This window comes from Ascaphus truei, chromosome 5 (genome assembly GCF_040206685.1).
Source record: "Ascaphus truei isolate aAscTru1 chromosome 5, aAscTru1.hap1, whole genome shotgun sequence".
Lineage (NCBI taxonomy): Eukaryota > Metazoa > Chordata > Amphibia > Anura > Ascaphidae > Ascaphus > Ascaphus truei.
Window position 1 is genome coordinate 10,149,684 of NC_134487.1, and position 21,498 is coordinate 10,171,181.

Sequence of the window (21,498 nt, forward strand, 5' to 3'; positions counted from 1 at the left end):
TGCAAGGCATCCATCGCCCAGTGAGAAGGTTCCACACACAGGGCATCTCTGCGCCTCTGGACAAATTAAACTCCGCTTCATGGAGAGATGTTCCTCGATGTCTCAAGGCCACTTTAAAATCCCAATATGCCCATTCATTTTATTGCTTTGTGACGCAGAAACCATATTTACCAGCTCAAAAAAACCCTACTTTGAAATTGTTTGCTACCTGCTGGACAATTAAAACGTTATTTATTAAACGCTAAAAAGCCTCAAGGAAAAAAAATAAATAAGTTGTCTTCGGCTGACAAAGTTCTTTGCTATTCCAGGCACCAATTCCGTGGAAGGTCCTAATAACGGTGGCTAAGATTTAGATTCAGGGCTTTATGGGGGCCGACCAGTTTAGAAAGAATGAAGCCACAGTATTACTGGGACCGCAGCGCCCACACCTCCCCAAACACGGATATTTGAAGCTTTTCCCAACCAGGCAAGAATACCGGCCAGTAAAGCAAAAACGCTACATCAAGCAGTCTATTGGTGACCCCTCAGCCATATTTATAGATCTCTTTCATCAAGCTGGCACAAAAAACTATTTTCTGGAATCAGGGGGTCCCCAGAAGTCAGTGGATAGCAGCCTAGTGTTTGAATCCCACTGGTTCAAGTGATTAAAAAAAAAAAAAAAATGTCAAGTGGAAAAATTGGGATTGCCGTTTTAACTGAATGTCCTTTGTTATTAACAATTGGCTTACCCTACCCAATGTTTATAGTGAATCATTTAAGATACCTTTTGATTACCCAAACGTTGGTCATAAAAAATAATAATTCTGAACATACACAAGGGCATGCACGCTCTCCACATCTCTGTACACCAAGAACTCGTGTTGTACCAATAAGTTATTACAGCACGCAATAAAATAAACACTTTCCAGGGCAAAAATAGCTACGTGGACTTTGCACTATTGCATAACCCCAGGTATAGCTGATTAATTCAGGCTTGCCAGCCTGAGCAAAGACAAGCTGAAAAAAATGCAAACTTGCACTGTCCAGGACAGCTCTCACAATGGCTCCTATATAGAAACGGTTAGTAAAGGCCTCGCTGGCGGGAACAGTGTGTTGGGGTAAGCAGTTACCCGAGGTCTCCTGGGAACCATCACATCCTATCCATGCGAGATGACTTTTTGCTACTTGGTTACAGTTGCAAAGCTAAGCTTTGAAGTGGACGTGTCCGAGGTTTGCCGCTTTCAGATGCAGGGTACGATGGGGCCGATTGGGTTTGACCCTTTATTAGTGGGGAAGCACGAGAACGTGCCCGCTTGGCAGCAGAGGCGCACTCTATGGTACATGGAGCGCTTTCATTCTTTGAGATCACGCACTCTTTGTTGGGATGCAGATTGGCCACATTTTACATTGTCATTTAGTCCCACCGCCGTGCGCATTATCTCTCATCTCCCACCGCCATGTGCATTATCTCCCCATCTCCCACCGCAGTGTGCATTATCTCCCCATCTCCCACCGCCGTGCGCATTATCTCCCCATCTCCCACCGCAGTGTGCATTATCTCCCCATCTCCCACCGCCGTGCGCATTATCTCCCATCTCCCACCGCCGTGCGCATTATCTCCCCATCTCCCACCGCCGTGCGCATTATCTCCCCATCTCCCACCGCCGTGCGCATTATCTCCCCATCTCCCACCGCCGTGTGCATTATCTCCCATCTCCCACCGCCGTGCGCATTATCTCCCCATCTCCCACCGCCGTGCGCATTATCTCCCCATCTCCCACCGCCGTGCGCATTATCTCCCATCTCCCACCGCCGTGCGCATTATCTCCCCATCTCCCACCGCCGTGCGCATTATCTCCCCATCTCCCACCGCCGTGCGCATTATCTCCCCATCTCCCACCGCCGTGTGCATTATCTCCCCATCTCCCACCGCCGTGCGCATTATCTCCCCATCTCGCACCGCCGTGTGCATTATCTCCCATCTCCCACCGCCGTGCGCATTATCTCCCCATCTCCCACCGCCGTGCGCATTATCTCCCCATCTCCCACCGCCGTGTGCATTATCTCCCACCGCAGTGCGCATTATCTCCCCATCTCCCACCGCAGTGAGCATCATCTCCATCTCCCACCGCAGTGTGCATCATCTCCCCATCTCCCACATCATGAGGGAGATCGTAAAGAAATCACGTGTGGTCATTGGAGAGGGCACAGACTAAAACCATTTGCTGCCACAGAAAAATATCCCTCCCACAGCAAGTGACTGGTTAACAGGAACCTCTGCACGAGTGGCTGGAGATCAATGAGTAGACACCTGGAAGTCAATGAGGGGATAGCTGGAAATACTGGGAATAAGGGGCAGTCACCAACACATCCCCTCCCTTTCCCAAAAGAGCATGGGGGAACACGATTGGCTGGACACCAAGCAGAACGCGTGGGATCCCTGGTATAAAAGGCGTGTACATACTTGAGTCACTAACAGTTGTTTGAATTTCCAAGTAATGCCCACCTGCTTTACGACGTAAACCCAGCACTGCCCTGTATGGCCAACTAAGAGGCAGTGCCCCCCGAAGAAATCTTACACACCACGTAGGAAAACTGAACTGGCAAATGACCCCATAACTTCTATTAGCAGTGTTGACAGAATGTGGTGCGATATGGGCTTCCAAAACAGAGCCACAAGTTGTGCCACGTCTATAAGACTACTCTTTCTAATATAAAATATCCCCTTACGTGACCATTACAATCCCTCACATTTTACTGTAGCAGAATGACTTCTGTAGCATGTGATTATTCCGCTCTGTATATAGTTTGAGTTCAGCATCTTTCTCTCGCCACATCTACCTCTCCCTGGCTACATCTAGCTCCAGCCTTCTCACAAAAAACACAAGGCTAACACTATTAGAGAGTGCGCCTCGGGGCCAAACTGAATGAGCCCAGCCGAAGCCAGTTGTAGACTGGATACACAATACAGCACAAAGTGTAAACCAGCTTCCACTTGACTAATTACGGCTAATTCCATCTCCAGTGCCAGCTAACACGACACTGCAGGAGAGTAAGAGACAGGACTAGAAGCTACAACACAGTGAGATCCAGGGCCACCCCCAAAATACCTCTAGTATATGTATTTAACAGCAAGGGGCATGTTATCCAACCACCTGCCGGTGTTACACATGAAAGGAACGATACTGTCGTTTTTACCCCTGGCCTAAATAATAATAAAACAGGATGGTTCCTGGGGTTCCCGGCTAGGATTTACACCAGCGCCTTGTAGGAAGCCTGAACTGATGACATTGTGTCTCCTGCAGGGGAGGAGCCCATACCCATACCTAAACTGGTAATTAGGCCGGGAGCCGGGGGGGTACAGGCCGGGAGCCGGGGGGGTACAGGCCGGGAGCCGGGGGGGTACAGGCCGGGAGCCAGGGGGGTACAGGCCGGGAGCCAGGGGGGTACAGGCCGGGAGCCAGGGGGGTACAGGCCGGGAGCCAGGGGGGTACAGGCCGGGAGCCAGGGGGGTACAGGCCGGGAGCCAGGGGGGTACAGGCCGGGAGCCAGGGGGGTACAGGCCGGGAGCCAGGGGGGTACAGGCCGGGAGCCAGGGGGGTACAGGCCGGGAGCCGGGGGGTACAGGCCGGGAGCCAGGGGGGTACAGGCCGGGAGCCAGGGGGGTACAGGCCGGGAGCCAGGGGGTACAGGCCGGGAGCCAGGGGGTACAGGCCGGGAGCCAGGGGGTACAGGCCGGGAGCCAGGGGGTACAGGCCGGGAGCCAGGGGGTACAGGCCGGGAGCCAGGGGGTACAGGCCGGGAGCCAGGGGGTACAGGCCGGGAGCCAGGGGGTACAGGCCGGGAGCCAGGGGGTACAGGCCGGGAGCCAGGGGGTACAGGCCGGGAGCCGGGGGTACAGGCCGGGAGCCAGGGGGTACAGGCCGGGAGCCAGGGGGTACAGGCCGGGAGCCAGGGGGTACAGGCCGGGAGCCAGGGGGTACAGGCCGGGAGCCGGGGGTACAGGCCGGGAGCCAGGGGGTACAGGCCGGGAGCCAGGGGGTACAGGCCGGGAGCAGGGGGTACAGGCCGGGAGCAGGGGGTACAGGCCGGGAGCAGGGGGTACAGGCCGGGAGCAGGGGGAACAGGCCGGGAGCAGGGGGAACAGGCCGGGAGCTGAAACCAGAGGGGTTCAACTCTGAAGCGCCTTGTCCCCACTTTGTAAGAAAATAAAACCGCTTGGATAGCTACTTTAAGGTAAATTACAGGTTAAAAACAACCGATCAGGCGTTAATTACTATTCAAGTGAATAAGAGAACACTGGATGTAACAGGCCTTCAGGAATAAGCCCCTCTGGCCCTTATTCAATATGGTGAGAAGCTTTTAACACATTGTTAACTACACATTAACTTCCACTCCTATTGCCAACAAGATACTAAATGCCTCATACTGTATTGCAGGAGCGGTCAACTCAGGTCCTCAAGGGCCACCAGCAGGGGAGGGTACGGATACTCCAGCTTTAGCACAGGTGGCTCACTGATTGATCCACCTGTGCTGAAGCAGGGATATCTTTAAACCCTGAGGACTGGAGCTGCCCACCCCTGCTATCCCGATAGATAAATGGGGCGGCCTAGCACACTGACAGAATAGATGGTCTCTCCTCAGCTAGGAGCTCATTGTTTTCACCACATTCGCAACCCCCGAGAAATGAACGCTACCGAGGCCCGTTTGGACCACACTGTTTTTATAAATGCGTCACAGCGAGACTTTAATATTTGCAGCCGTCACACAATCCGCTCCCTTGTGTTCTGAATAATGGCCTTGACCAAGCAGTGTCCCAGGTATGCAAACATTAACTAATGACCGACAGCACCGTACTTATCCATTCACAAACCGTGCAGCTGCCGGCCCCAAATATATATCGCACAGCAGCCAACACCGTGCGCTGGGAAACGCACGTGAAATAACCGCAGCGAAATATTACACTCGTCCACTACCAATCGGATACCCTTCTGCTGCCAGGTGGGGGTTACAGACCCCTGGTAGCAAAACAGGTTCAATTAGCAGACTCCCACGGGCTCTTCTGCTCCCGCGGATAACCGGCACATGTTGGATTTTTACATGTATGGATATCATGCATCTTGGGGTTTCACACGCCCTTAAACTGTAAGGAAGGTAAATCTGCCGATCCAGAAGATACAGTCTTTCAGATTGTCAGCCCACCGATATGTACACAGAGCCCGCAAACCATTATCCCGAACTAGACTACGAGAATGTCAAACATTTCATAAAGGCCTATACGTGGGATTAAGTGCAAGGCTCAATAGCAAGACGGATTTACATTGGTGTTACGTTTGCGGTTTCTGCCACACCTGAACACCTCTCCTATGGAAAATAGGACTTAAACAGGGGTGCTCAACTCCAGTCCGAGACCCAAAAGGCCAGGTTTTCAGGATATCTCTGCTTCAGCACAGGTGGTAGAGTCGAAGGCCACCAATTGAGCTGCCTATGCTGAAGCAGGGATAGAGTTTTTAAAAAAGCAGACCTGTTGGGGGGGGGGGGGGGCCTCGTCTTGACTGGCTTTGAGAACCCCCAATTTAAAGGCCGGGTTATAATCGCTTACCAAACTGTGGCGATCAGCCCACACCCCAGCAATAACCCTATACTACACAAGGTGAAATGAGGGCAACATATACAAGATTCTCCAATTAGGAAAACCATATCTCGCAAAGGAACAGGTCACCTGGGGGCATCAACTACGTCAACAAAGACTGGCCCACACGTCCAGGTGTATATACCTTGTGTGGACATCGGACCCCAACAACCCTGTGAACCTCACTGTGGAGACAGAATGTACTTTATATTGCACTGTGTACATTAGACTGATACCCACTTTCTGGAATAGAAACCCAGCCACTCCGGCTTATAACATCTTGACAAGCATGTAAACACAGGGCTAGGCAAAAGAAGGAGAAGGATATACTTACTTCCTTGTGGTCCATAAAACTTCACTATAAATTCATTAAGTCCTCCTAGGATGGTGACTTCATGCTTGCTCTCGATGCTGAAGCAGCAGGTTAAGGAAAGTACAGCATATTTGAATTGATCAATATAAAGCAGAACGCATTTTACAGGGACAATTGGCAACCGATCTGCAGATCATACCATCTACTTACCGTCGTGCCCGAGACATCAGTATATACAGTGACTTGTGAAAGCAAAACGACATTCTCCTTATTTCTTAGGTGTATATGTAAAGCATGCGACAATGTATAATTCTACATTCTTACTTCAACTGGCAATCGTTTGGTGCGCCTGTTATAAACCTGTACAAAGCCCGAGTGTGTGCCTAACGAAATGGCTGCCTTCAAACTTTGTCTGAAATGCTGCAGCTGATATGCAACACATTGTTACAGCTTTCAGAGTAATACAGCCTGCTGTTTGAAGCACAGAAACAGAACAGTTTGAGATACTTTGTTCCCAAAGGGCAGAGCTCAAAAAGGTGAGACAGGCAGTTTCAAGAGAGGAAGTGGATACAACTTTCTAAATGGTTGCTGTAGCAACCACAGGATTCTGTATATTAAAAATCCTTAAAAACGGCATTAGGAGTTAAATTAAAACGCAGACAGTATTATCCAATTCTACCGAACTGATTAAAAAAATATAAATTAAAAACCACCCTGAATGTTTCACGTTATGCGGCTTGAAGATCACAAGAAGCTTGCACTTGGAATTAAACTTGGCATGCGCACACACAGAGTGTAATTTTAGATTTGCAAATAAAGTAGTGTTGGTACAAACAAGCACAATATGTCATCCCAATAATACAAGTACGAGGCTGAGCAGATTATGCTAAAATAGCAGCATAAAAAAAACCACAAAGCCTGAAGAATAGACCCATACTAGAACACGCTGATGCTTAAATACAATTTAGAGGCAGGCAACACAAAATAACAAAAAAGTTATATATGCACTAAGACATAGAAAATGAGATTTACAATAAATGATTTGTATGTTCTTCCCGGGGGCAGACATCTTGGATTTGTGATGTCATTGGCAGGAGTATGAAAGGACAATTCTGCTTCTCTAGAAGAATCAAATGCCCCTTGGTGTAGAGCAAGACAGAAGAAACCCTCAGTCAACCCGAGCCTCCAGTGACACCAGAAGTCCAGCACCCACCACCATCCCAAGACTCCATGTAGGAAAAGAAGGATCGCTCAATAACATTCTGTATTGTATAAATCCACAAAGGTAAAAATGCAGCTAACAAGTTGATCTTTAAAAAAAGGGGGTAGCTGGCCTTTAAAATCCCACAACGCTATTTTTAAGGACAATTAAAAAAACAAAAAAGCAGCATTTCGGTCAAAGGAGGAACCAGTCCTTAAAGCAATAACCCACGTCACTTAAATCACACTTTGACACCCTGTTTTACTCCCCCCAGCTCCCCGGGAATCAGTTTCCGACACATTTGGGCCTTTTCCCTTCCTGAGAAGTTATACTTTGAGCACAAGGCTGCATCACAGTAGGATTATCTGTAACTGATCTGTGAAACGGAGGGTGGTCTTGTGCCAGCCTTCCAACGGCCGTACGAGAAACGTGCACCAACACAGTAAACATGCAGGCACAGAGTGTGCTATTGCCACACACAGGTCTGTCTCTTACCAAAAGCAGGAACAGTTCCAGGAATCTGCACTGCTGTCACTGCACATGACACGGCCAACTTTTATTTCCTGGGATCAGACAGAAAAACAGCTAAAAATAAGCAACAGAAAAGCCACAACCCCACAGCCCCTCGAACCCCTTCACATTTGGTGGGACTTGCAAACAATTAAAAAAATGTGACTGCAGTGGCAGGACGTCCCACACCCACTGCACAAACTGCCAACATCGCCGCCTGTCCATATACAGCTTTTGTACCCAAATACTAATCAAGACCTTAACTAGGAAGCAAACATTAGGTGTGCTATCCATGGAAGAGAAGGCACGTCAGCAAATAAGCAGTAACTTTCAGTAAGCGCGTCAGCCAAGTCACTATTTCCCTGGGAAGGAATACAGAACATGTTACGCTACCAAAAACATTATCGCACAATTAGCATCCATGGTAAAGGAAGATCAGCATTATCGCACTAACGTTTAGGGAACAGAACAGGCGTTCCACTGCTGGGACTTCAGAGGAGCAATCCGAGGCATTTATTTAAGTAATAATCAGCCAAGAACAGGGCATTACTGGCCAATAATGCCCTGGCTGGAAGAGTTGAAGGCCCGAGGCGAAGTCGCGGGACTTTAACCCAACCAGGTCATTATTGGCCAGTAATGCCCTGTTCTGAGGGGATTATTACTATTATAGGCTAAATGTAGACTTATTTCATAAATAGACACTTTGTATAGTTATATAGATTTTTTTATTAAAATAAAATGGTAAATACATGAAACCACCTCTATATACGCTTACACTGCAGATATCTATATCACACACTGCCACCCCTCTGTGTGTACACACACACACACACAACACAGCACCTCCTCTACACACACACAACACAGCACCCCCTCCACACACACACACAAACTCTGCTGCTACACACAAACTCTGCTGCTACACACACGTGCTACACCCATACACTGCTGCTGACACTGACATACACTGCTGCTACACATACAACAGCACAACACACACTGCAGTCACAATAAAAAATGCAGCCACTTACTAAACTTTGCACTCCACTCCCACCTCTACACACAACACAGCACCTCCACACACCACACGCTACACCCATAAACACTGCTGCTGACACTGACACACACACACACACACACACACACACACACACACACACACACACACACACAGTCAGCTCGGGAGGGGGAGGAGTCATCCCGTGGCTGATACGTCCTGACCAATCCCCTGCCCTGTCTCAGAGCCGTTACTTCAATCAAGACGCATCCCCTGCCCTGCCTCAGCTGTTCTGAAAGCTGATTGGCTGGAAATAAACACATTGTAAACTACACATTCTGCTGCTTAAATTCCGGGCATTACTGATTGGATTATGCCCGGAATTTTAACCAATCAGAGAGCAGGGTTTTCAATAATGCCCTGAATTTTACTGCTTTAGCCTATAATTTTTCTTAATACAAGTTTGAGACAGGGGGTCTACGCTGAACCCCCATTCATTTCAGCTCCGGGGACCCCCAGCTTCCGGATACCTCCGAAGGGGGGGTTGGTACCTGCTGTTTTAAGCTCCCGCGTCACCTGGGCCAATAGGAAGCCGCACCGGATGAGGTCACGGCTTCCTATTGGCCTGCAGGGCCCGGCAGCTTTGGAAACCAGCCATGTGCACCCTGGAGAGGCTACTCGCACCCATGACGGAGGTAAGTATCTCAGGAGGCCGGGGGTCCCCAGATTAAATTAAATTAATGAGGTTCAGCTCCGGAGACCCCCTGCTTCAATTCCATATTAAAAAGATGGGGGGACGGGCAAGTCTTGAATTGCCACTAAGGTTAAAAGAACGTGTCACAGTTAAACAAGTTACCCTCATTTGATCTCCAGTATACTTTTGTGACACTGCTATTTGGAAAGGAGATTCCAATATGAAGTTTACCACAAAACCATCTTGGTAAACCTCGGGCAACTAGAACCTTGGCAAGAGGTTACTGTTTTTATGCTTTGCCACCTGGGCTTACAGATGTAGCCAACACGCGGCCAAAGGCGATAACGCTTGCAACAGCTCACCATGAGCCAGACCATCTGAGGCGTATGTGCTCGATATAGGTCAGAGGTTAGAGGGGAATCCATGCTCATATTCCCATGCCCAGCCATAAAAATAGAAAGTTACCCTATGTAACGTTGGGCTGTAGGTAACGTGATCAGTCTCGCCGAGGAATCATTCATTCCCCTCCAGCCTGGCCGGTACTGCTTACCACGTGCGCAATGCTAATTCAATCCCCATGGCATGAGAAAACCCTTGCTCACACTGCCCAGGAAACCAGCATTTTCCATGGCAATTGTTGAACACAAAACGCCAGTTGCAGCCCCCAAAATAGTGTTTGAGGGTTCCCTGGAGGGCTTGCCTCCAGCAATAAGAGGAGTGGGGCCGCAGCAAGAGATGTGCAGGAGTCGCCGGCCAAAAAGTTAGAAGCCTGGAAAGCCCTAAACTCTGCTGGAGTGGCCATATTAACCCTTTCGCTGGCAGAGGTGCCAGCAACATCTGCCACCCCATGTAACCGCACTGTGGAATATGCTGGCCCTTTGCAAGTAAACGGTAACATACAGGCGCCGCAGTGAGCTTTATTCAGTGATCCGTGATGGTTTCAGGTATAAATTTGGAAAATAAAACCATGGTCTTAATGGCCTAAATCGGGGGTGGCCAACGCCTGTCCGAGGGCCACCACAGGTTAGGTTTTAATGAAATCCCTGCTTCAGCAAAGGTGGCTCAATCAAAGACTAAACCACCTGTGCTGAAGCTGGGATATCCTTAAGACCCGACAGTGGCACTGGAGGATTGGAGTTTGTCAGTTGTGGACAGCCACCTGTGCTGAAGCAGGCATACCCGTAAATCCTGACCTGTTGGTGGCCCTTGAGGACTGGAGTTTGCCACTCCTGGTCTAAATCATTGAACAACTTACAAATGGAACGGCCATAACCCTCACTTACTGCAAACCCAATATATGTTGGGATTTAAAGCACTTTCCAACATGCTCTTTACAGATAGATGGGATGGATATATAGATACTCATTACTTTTCATGGAGGACGGAGTACAGGAGTATGTAAAAAGCATTTTATAGGGAGGACTTTCCTCAAAAAGAAGAGACATTAAAGCACAATGTGCATATTTTGCCATCGTTATTCTGCAAATATTACAAGAGATTTATGTTAAGTCTTTCATAAAAAGACAGTTCCTTGTCCCAGATTCTTTGGCCCCCGTTTTTTGGTTGTTACCGGACAGTTACCGGGAGGTTTCCCAGAGCCACACGTCACTATTTTCAGCCGCAATATTTACCAGTGAAGTTACCAGGTTTACATATTCAAGGGGGAAACAAAATGGCCGCCAAATGTGGTTATGACTTCCTATTGGAGGGCCATTTAAATCCCTTTTAAAACCCAGGAAGTAATCCCAGTAACTTCACCAGTGTCTAGGAAGCCAGTTAGTGCAGCACAGATAGACCCAGATTCCAATCCTTAAACAACTAACGTACGTTGGGATGGTTTGCTTTCTATACTAAGACTTCTTCATATGAACGACCTGCAAGATTCCTTGAGCTCTGTGCAAACTAGCAGTACACACGAGATCCGTTCACCTACAACATTACTCCTGGATCTACAGATGTAGCAGATTTTCTTACACACTAGTGCACTTTACCAAGATAAACCTTAAAGCTCACCTCAATTAAGCCTCCCAAAAGCCTACACTCATGGCTACTGTCCCACACCCAGTCACTCCTACCAACCATTGTGGCCAAGCACTGCCATCTCCTGCACTTATTCCCTCATCTGCTGTCTCCAAGTCTCCCAACAAACCACTTAGATTGTAAGCTCTCCGAGGCAGAGATTTCCTTTTGTTTGGAGTTACTGTATTCTTTCCTGTACTGTATTGTCTTTTTGTAAAGCGCTAAGCACATTGGGGGAGCTATATAAATAAAGATATCCATACACTACAGCAGGACATGCAGGAGAAGCATCTATTGTCTTGAACCAGCCGTGTGTGAAAAGGGGGGCTATGGTGTACCACTGCACGTGCAGTAATGCCGGGTACGTCTGTATATGGTTACAAGCAACTCACTTTAGAAGGCATTAGTCTCACATGACATTTGATGTGGCAAGAGGAAGGGGAGCTGGAATAGAGACATGAAAGTTTGTGAATCCCAATGAATTTCAGAAATTCCATAGATTTTCCGTGAGAACCTTGAATCAAAACCATTTTTTCTTAAATATTCAATAGGGTTTATATGAACCAATTTCATGTCTTTTGAAACAAAATAATGTATGAATTAGACAAATAAGTAATTAAGGGTCAAGGTGTGTGAAAAATTAAGTGAAACCCTGGCTTTATAAACTAAATTAAAAGGGGATAATTACAAATCAGTGTTTAAATAATGAAGTAGCTCTTCAGGAGCGAGTTTGGAGGCCCCTTCCTATATAAAGACCATAAACTTTGTGAGTTTAGTCTTCACCATACAGGTAATGTGGAAACACATCATGCCACGATCAAAAAAAAAATATCTAAGCAACTCAGAGAAGGCAGCTATTGATGCTGGTCAGTCTAGAAATGGTTAAAAAAAAACAAAAACATTTCAAAGGATTTGGGGCTCTAACAATCCACTGTCAAAAACTGAGAAAGTTCAAGACCAGTGTCACTCTACCGAGGAGTAGTCGCCCAAAATCTCCACAAGAACAAACCTGCAAATCATCCGGGAAGCCACAAAGAACCCCAGAGTAACATCCAGGGATCTGCAGGCCACTCTCGCCTTCACTAATGTGAGTGCTCATGACTCAACGGTAAGAAAGACTGAAAAAGAATGGTTTTCATGGAAGGATAGCCAGGAGGAAAACACTGCTCTCTAAAAAGAACATTGCTGCCCGTCTGAAGTTTACCAAAGAACACAGATAATCCACAACACTTCTGGAACAATGTTCTCTGGACAGATGAGTCACAGGTAGAATATTTTTTGGCCTCAATGACGTTATGTTTGGCAAAAACAAAAACTGCATTTGAACAGAAGAACCTCAACCCAACCGTCAAGCATGGTGGTGGGAAAGTGATGGTTTGGGGCTGCTTTGCCGTCTCAGGACCTGGACCGCTTGCCATCCTTGACAATTAATTCTGCAATGTATCAGAAGATTCTAGAGGAGAATGTCAGGCCTCCATCCGTGAGCGGAAGTGAAAGTGGGTCATGCCTAAAGACAATGATCCTAAACAAACAAGCAGATCTACAAAAGAATGGCTGCAGAAGAAACTGCCCGTTTTACAACGGCCTGGTCAAAGTCCGGGCCTAAACCCCATCAAAATGTGTCAGGACCTAAAGCGAGCTGTCCATGCAAGAAAGCCCTCAAATGTCACTGAGTAGAAGCAGATCTGTAAGGAGGAATAGGGCCAAACCCGATGTGAGAGACTGACCGGCAGTTACAGGAACCGCTTAGTTGAAGTCATTGCTGCTCAAGGGGGCGCCACCAGGTACTGAATCTAAAGGGTCACAGACTTTTTCACACATAGATATTTAATGTTGAATCATTTGTGGATAAATAAACGTTGAAAATGTATCATTTGTTTGATCAGGTTATCTTTATCCATTATTAGGCCTTCGATAAAGATCTAATAACATTTTAGTTTGGAACTATGTGAACAGTCGTTTAGAAACTCTCGCCGCTGTGGTGTGAACAAGAAAGATGGAGTTGGATGAAACTCCTTCAATTCTAAAAAAAAAAAAAAAAGTCTGCTAGGCCAAGTAACGAGGCTGCGATAAAGTGAGATCACGTCACCAACTTAAATAAGCCTCACTACCGTTCCATGCACATGCCACAAACATGGAACCAGTGCTCCAAGTGGCTTCATGTAGTGGTACCGAGTCCCACATCAACATCCTGATCTCATAAACAGAAAGCTCTTTACGCCACATCTTAGAAAGATTTATATAGCATGTACGCTTTAAAGGGAGAGAAGCTTCCGGAAATTTTATTTTTAATAAAAACGTGGTACTAAGAGCGCTAATGCGGGAGCGACAAACTACTACATCACACACCGACCACGGCGTGGAAAAATCTACCTTACTCTGTGTGATTAAAACATTAACCACTTCAGTGCCCTGTTGAAATACGGTGTACATCAACAAAAGTGCCACCCAGGGGGGACCTTATACACCGTCCATGATTACCGTAGGCTCGTTCTTAGGGACCATCTCAGCTCCACCTCGCCATGTGCAGCCGGACACCAGAAATAGCAGTGGGTGATGCCGAAGAGCCAGCGGGTCCGTGGTTACGGAGGTGGCTCAACCCGTGAGCACTGAAGGGCTTAGGTGTAGGGTTATGGTTTCTGACAATGCTGAAAAACCTCGACTACACCCCCGTCTCTCAACGCACTTATCTGTACACCCCAACGCATACGTCGGCAGTCTTTGCACAGCTCACAAAAAGCTGCAGCGCAAGCTCCTTGGGGCAGCAGTATGGGGATCATAGAAATATACAATATTGTAGCTTGTGTCGCACTGACAGTGTACACAGAGCTGTACATGACATTATGCAGATACAAGGAGTCCCTGCTCTGTGGAGCTTACAATTGCCTTGAGCACAGGGAGATCAAGTGAATTGCCCATGGGTCACAAGGAGCGGATCAGAACCAGGCGTACAGAAATCTAATGGAGGATGTCACAATTAAGTAATGCGGCTAAGTTGAGAAAAAGAAAAGGCACTTGATCCCAAAACATCCTTTCTGGACAAGATCAGAGGAGCAGCAGCAAACGTTCGCGCTGTAAGCAGAACATCGCCGGACGATGTAACACGGAAATATCCAAAAGAAAGGGACAGTCCGGCAATCTAAAGTAAGAAGGATGTACATGAAAGAGTGAGTAGATCTGCACTTTACCCTTTGCTGTGTGGCTTATCTGGCAGCAAAGACGCATAGCCGTCCCTACCGTAACCGGCAGTGATTTAAACAATCTCTACACAACAAAACTCAAATGGTCCATCTGTGGCTGGGACAGGCTGGGGCCTACTCCTTAAACGGAGGCCTGTCCCAGGAAGTCAATTCAGTGAACAACCCCCTCATTGTGTGCTGGGACACTAACAATTCTCATCTTAATCATGTTAACAATTCAAATAAAAGGAACTAAAACCCTGGTATAGGGATTCAAGAGACACCAAAAGGATCATTTTAAATAAAAAAAAATAATCAAAAGTTTGAGATTACACGGGAAACAAAGTCATTGTAAAATACTCAGGAAGGATGTCTTCGTTCCCCCTGGAAACGCTATACGGAATTGGAAGAACCCAAGAGACATTACTTTCTTGGGTGATGAACAATGATTTATTATGATTTATTTCCCATTGCAGGAACTCTTTTGATGTCTAATAATGTTCCCCTAACAGCCAATGTTTTGGAAGGAGTTCTAAGAGCAGTCGTCTTGTGAAATCTTGAATCTAAAGCAAAGTTTCAACCCACACTTTGAAGTTATTTTTACATCAAAAACCAGGGAACAAGCGTCGGATAAAAGCGGGATGGTCCATGCATCCAGGTAACGTACAAACCGGGGAACAAGCGTCGGATAAAAGCGGGATGGTCCATGCATCCAGGTAACGTACAAACCTGGGAACAAGCGTCGGATAAAAGCGGGATGGTCCATGCATCCAGGTAACGTACAAACCGGGGAACAAGCGTCGGATAAAAGCGGGATGGTCCATGCATCCAGGTAACGTACAAACCGGGGAACAAGCGTCGGATAAAAGCGGGATGGTCCATGCATCCAGGTAACGTACAAACCGGGGAACAAGCGTCTCATAAAAGCGGGATGGTCCATGCATCCAGGTAACGTACAAACCGGGGAACAAGCGTCGGATAAAAGCGGGATGGTCCATGCATCCAGGTAACATACAAACCGGGGAACAAGCGTCGGATAAAAGCGGGATGGTCCATGCATCCAGGTAACGTACAAACCTGGGAACAAGCGTCGGATAAAAGCGGGATGGTCCATGCATCCAGGTAACGTACAAACCTGAGAACAAGCGTCGGATAAAAGCGGGATGGTCCATGCATCCAGGTAACGTACAAACCGGGGAACAAGCGTCGGATAAAAGCGGGATGGTCCATGCATCCAGGTAACGTACAAACCGGGGAACAAGCGTCGGATAAAAGCGGGATGGTCCATGCATCCAGGTAACGTACAAACCGGGGAACAAGCGTCGGATAAAAGCGGGATGGTCCATGCATCCAGGTAACGTACAAACCGGGGAACAAGCGTCGGATAAAAGCGGGATGGTCCATGCATCCAGGTAACGTACAAACCGGGGAACAAGCGTCTGATAAAAGCGGGATGGTCCATGCATCCAGGTAACGTACAAACCGGGGAACAAGCGTCGGATAAAAGCGGGATGGTCCATGCATCCAGGTAACGTACAAACCGGGGAACAAGCGTCGGATAAAAGCGGGATGGTCCATGCATCCAGGTAACGTACAAAGCTAGGAACAAGCGTCGGATAAAAGCGGGATGGTCCATGCATCCAGGTAACGTACAAACCTGGGAACAAGCGTCGGATAAAAGCGGGATGGTCCATGCATCCAGGTAACGTACAAACCGGGGAACAAGCGTCGGATAAAAGCGGGATGGTCCATGCATCCAGGTAACGTACAAAGCTAGGAACAAGCGTCGGATAAAAGCGGGATGGTCCATGCATCCAGGTAACGTACAAACCGGGGAACAAGCGTCGGATAAAAGCGGGATGGTCCATGCATCCAGGTAACGTACAAACCGGGGAACAAGCGTCGGATAAAAGCGGGATGGTCCATGCATCCAGGTAACGTACAAACCTGGGAACAAGCGTCGGATAAAAGCGGGATGGTCCATGCACCCAGGTAACGTACAAACCGGGGAACAAGCGTCTGATAAAAGCGGGATGGTCCATGCATCCAGGTAACGTACAAACCTGGGAACAAGCGTCGGATAAAAGCGGGATGGTCCATGCATCCAGGTAACGTACAAACCGGGGAACAAGCGTCGGATAAAAGCGGGATGGTCCATGCATCCAGGTAACATACAAACCGGGGAACAAGCGTCGGATAAAAGCGGGATGGTCCATGCATCCAGGTAACGTACAAACCTGGGAACAAGCGTCGGATAAAAGCGGGATGGTCAATGCATCCAGGTAACGTACAAACCGGGGAACAAGCGTCGGATAAAAGCGGGATGGTCCATGCATCCAGGTAACGTACAAACCTGAGAACAAGCGTCGGATAAAAGCGGGATGGTCCATGCATCCAGGTAACGTACAAACCGGGGAACAAGCGTCGGATAAAAGCGGGATGGTCCATGCATCCAGGTAACGTACAAACCGGGGAACAAGCGTCTGATAAAAGCGGGATGGTCCATGCATCCAGGTAACGTACAAACCTGGGAACAAGCGTCGGATAAAAGCGGGATGGTCCATGCATCCAGGTAACGTACAAACCTGGGAACAAGCGTCGGATAAAAGCGGGATGGTCCATGCATCCAGGTAACGTACAAACCTGGGAACAAGCGTCGGATAAAAGCGGGATGGTCCATGCATCCAGGTAACGTACAAACCGGGGAACAAGCGTCGGATAAAAGCGGGATGGTCCATGCATCCAGGTAACGTACAAACCTGGGAACAAGCGTCGGATAAAAGCGGGATGGTCCATGCATCCAGGTAACGTACAAACCGGGGAACAAGCGTCGGATAAAAGCGGGATTGTCCATGCATCCAGGTAACGTACAAACCTGGGAACAAGCGTCGGATAAAAGCGGGATGGTCCATGCATCCAGGTAACGTACAAACCGGGGAACAAGCGTCGGATAAAAGCGGGATGGTCCATGCATCCAGGTAACGTACAAACCGGGGAACAAGCGTCGGATAAAAGCGGGATGGTCCATGCATCCAGGTAACGTACAAACCGGGGAACAAGCGTCGGATAAAAGCGGGATGGTCCATGCATCCAGGTAACGTACAAACCGGGGAACAAGCGTCGGATAAAAGCGGGATGGTCCATGCATCCAGGTAACGTACAAACCGGGGAACAAGCGTCTGATAAAAGCGGGATGGTCCATGCATCCAGGTAACGTACAAACCTGGGAACAAGCGTCGGATAAAAGCGGGATGGTCCATGCATCCAGGTAACGTACAAACCTGGGAACAAGCGTCGGATAAAAGCGGGATGGTCCATGCATCCAGGTAACGTACAAACCTGGGAACAAGCGTCGGATAAAAGCGGGATGGTCCATGCATCCAGGTAACGTACAAACCGGGGAACAAGCGTCGGATAAAAGCGGGATGGTCCATGCATCCAGGTAACGTACAAACCTGGGAACAAGCGTCGGATAAAAGCGGGATGGTCCATGCATCCAGGTAACGTACAAACCGGGGAACAAGCGTCGGATAAAAGCGGGATTGTCCATGCATCCAGGTAACGTACAAACCTGGGAACAAGCGTCGGATAAAAGCGGGATGGTCCATGCATCCAGGTAACGTACAAACCGGGGAACAAGCGTCGGATAAAAGCGGGATGGTCCATGCATCCAGGTAACGTACAAACCGGGGAACAAGCGTCGGATAAAAGCGGGATGGTCCATGCATCCAGGTAACGTACAAACCGGGGAACAAGCGTCGGATAAAAGCGGGATGGTCCGTGCATCCAGGTAATGTACAAACCGGGGACGCTTTTACTTTATGGTTAGGATTTTAAATTGAAACTAAAATGTGTACATTGTTTAAACACCCCACCCCATCCCCCCCAAAAAAACAAAACCCAGTACAACTGCCCCCTTAGGTGCATACTACATTACGACTTAAAGATAAGAATGCAGAAATATCTACCTACAAGTTCTCTCTTAATATATCAAATAATTGAAGGCACCAATTACAAGAACGTTGCCCCGTTCCTTCTCTTTGGGGATTACAACATCATTAAAGAAGTCACGCAATTGGGCTAAAGGCAATTTTGGCGGTATCAATTAATATTTTTTTATTCTGGAAATTTAAAATGGCCGCTGTCAAATATTAAGCAGAGGTTGCCATGACAGCCCCCAATGTCAGGGACCTAAAAAAGCAGCAAAAATAGTGTGTCACAAGAACAGAATTGGTGATATTGTGTCAGGCCTCCTGTCCATCAAGCCCGTTATTTTGTCTCCTAGTGACAAGCACTGAAGGATTCTGGGTGAGCGCAGCATGGAACGTCACTTCCTGCCTCCAGGTGTACCCACCTGTGGGATTACTGCACCATGAATAGATTTAGCCCTCTTTGAAAGCTACCAATGCTGCTGGGCAATACAACCCCAAGTGGTGGGAGCTCCACAGGTTGACACTGGGCAGAATGTATATTTGTACGTCTTGTACAGGATCGCGGGCGCCTGTGCGCGTCCCTGCTCTCTATTATGCAGACAAAAAGAGAACTGGAGGCCGCTCTGATCCCAGCATGCAATTCAAGTGCTTCTAGCCTTCCAATTACAATGGGGATAACACGGCAGGCTTTCCTAGCAGAGAATGGGCAGAGTTTCCAAGTTCCTGCAGCTGGCAGATAACTTCTGCTCTCCGGGCCTTTCACAAGGCTATAAAAAAGGTATTATTTCCTGAACACTAGGTCAGTACATCTAATCCGTGCTCTTGAAAGGAGCAAAATGGCCGCTCACTGTACTGTTCGGTTCCCAAGCAATGAGCAATAACACCTCAATAAGCAGTTCAGACATCTGTGCCAGTGCGTCTGCTGTGAACACAAAGAGCCAGAGGCATGTGTTAAGAATCACGGCTTTCACTTGGGTTTGTACAAAATGTACAGAGTGTCTGAGAACTGGAGTCTGGGGTTTCATACTGAGCTAACGTAGCCACTACCAGCAGCCATCTTGGAATATACAGGGGGGGAGGGCAGAGGGTATAACATACTAATGCTACCAAGGAGTGAGGGGAGCAATGTGCCCTTCATCACAAATCAAAAATGAAAATAAAAATCAATTACCAGCCTCACACACGTTTTAATTGTGCTGCTCTTATGGATACATGAATACAGAATGTAAAGTCAAGTGAAAAAACCTTTTCTTAAATATTCCTGGAATTAAAACAGAAACGGTCACTAGTAACAAGATGCCAAGTGGATATAATCTTTAATCCCGACCAGGCCACGTGTGGCATCGCCTTTACTCACAAGCAAAGCCCCACTGCTCACCCCCTTCTTGGTGCAGCCATAAAGCCCTCACACGTGTGACAGGCGGCGACAGCAGATTACAGTCCGGTCATTCAAACACAAACTGGACTTGTTTTTTCACAGGACAAAGGGGATGGTAAAAACGTAAGAAAGCCATGTACAGACATGTTTCCATTCTTGCCTACTTAGAAACACCGCACATTTAAAGGAGCAAGCCCAGCGGCCATTTTTTTTAAAATTCTTATTTTTTTAACATAGGATTGAAGCAGAGGGTCTTTGGGCACGAATCCCATTAATTTCAGAGATACAAACCTCCAGAGGCCTTTGAAAGCTTCGCATCACGTGGGCCAATAGGAAGCCGCGTCGGACGATGTCACAGCTTCCTACTGGCCCGCAAACGCAGTCATTACATAATCCCTGCTAGCCAAGCGGCTACCTGCACCCCTAATGGAGGCAAGTACAGCTAAACCCCGTTATAACGCGCCTCGTTATACCGCGATTCGGTTATAACGCGGTTTTCCCGTGGCTCCCGTTTAAAAAAAAAAAAAAAAAAAAAAATTAAAAAAAAATTTTTTTTTCTCATTTTTTTTTTGCACACTGCACACACTGCACACACTGCACACACTGCACACACTGCACACACTGCACACACTGCACACACTGCACACACTGCACACACTGCACACACTGCACACACTGCACACACTGCACACACTGCACACACTGCACACACTGCACACACTGCACACACTGCACACACTGCACACACTGCACACACTGCACACACTGCACACACTGCACACACTGCACACACTGCACACACTGCACACACTGCACACACTGCACACACTGCACACACTGCACACACTGCACACACTGCACACACTGCACACACTGCACACACTGCACACACTGCACACACTGCACACACACTGCTCATTGCTCACACTGCACACACACTGCTCATTGCTCACACTGACACACTGCACACACACTGCTCATTGCTCATTGCTCACACTGCACACACACTGCACACACACTGCTCATTGCTCACACTGACACACTGCACACACACTGACACACTGCACACACACTGCACACTGCACACACACTGCACACTGCACACACACTGCACACTGCACACACACTGCTCATTGCTCACACTGCACACACTGACACTGCACACACACTGCTCATTGCTCACACTGCACACACACACACACACACACACTTACAGACACTCAGACACTCGCACACACTCACACACACTCACACACACTCACACACACTCACACACACTCACACACACACACACACACACACTCACACACACTCACACACACTCAGACACACTCAGACACACTCAGACACACTCAGACACTTACACACACTAACAGACACTTACACACACTAACAGACACTTACACACACTAACAGACACTTACACACACTAACAGACACTTACACACACTAACAGACACTTACACACACTCACACCCACATACACAGACACACTTTCTCTCCCATATATACATACACACACACACTCTCACTCTACACAGACGGGGGGTGGGGTCGGAGCAGAGGAAAGGCCGCGACCAGCACCACCACCCGCTCCCCCCCCTCCTCCCGCGCAGGCAGCGGGAGCGCCAGGGACAGCGGTGGGGAGAAGAAACCCCCCGCTA

The 21,498-nt window shown here is 48.1% G+C and overlaps 1 protein-coding gene across 1 annotated transcript in view; it reads right to left on the reverse strand.

Annotated features, from left to right (window-relative positions):
* The window catches only part of UBE2H (ubiquitin conjugating enzyme E2 H), a 60,291-nt gene that overhangs the window by 15,557 nt on the left and 23,236 nt on the right, over positions 1–21,498 (reverse strand). Inside the window, exon 2 of the mRNA XM_075599339.1 lies at positions 5,946–6,022. Coding sequence (XP_075455454.1) covers positions 5,946–6,022 — 77 coding nt within the window. The remainder of the gene's footprint in view (positions 1–5,945; positions 6,023–21,498) is intronic.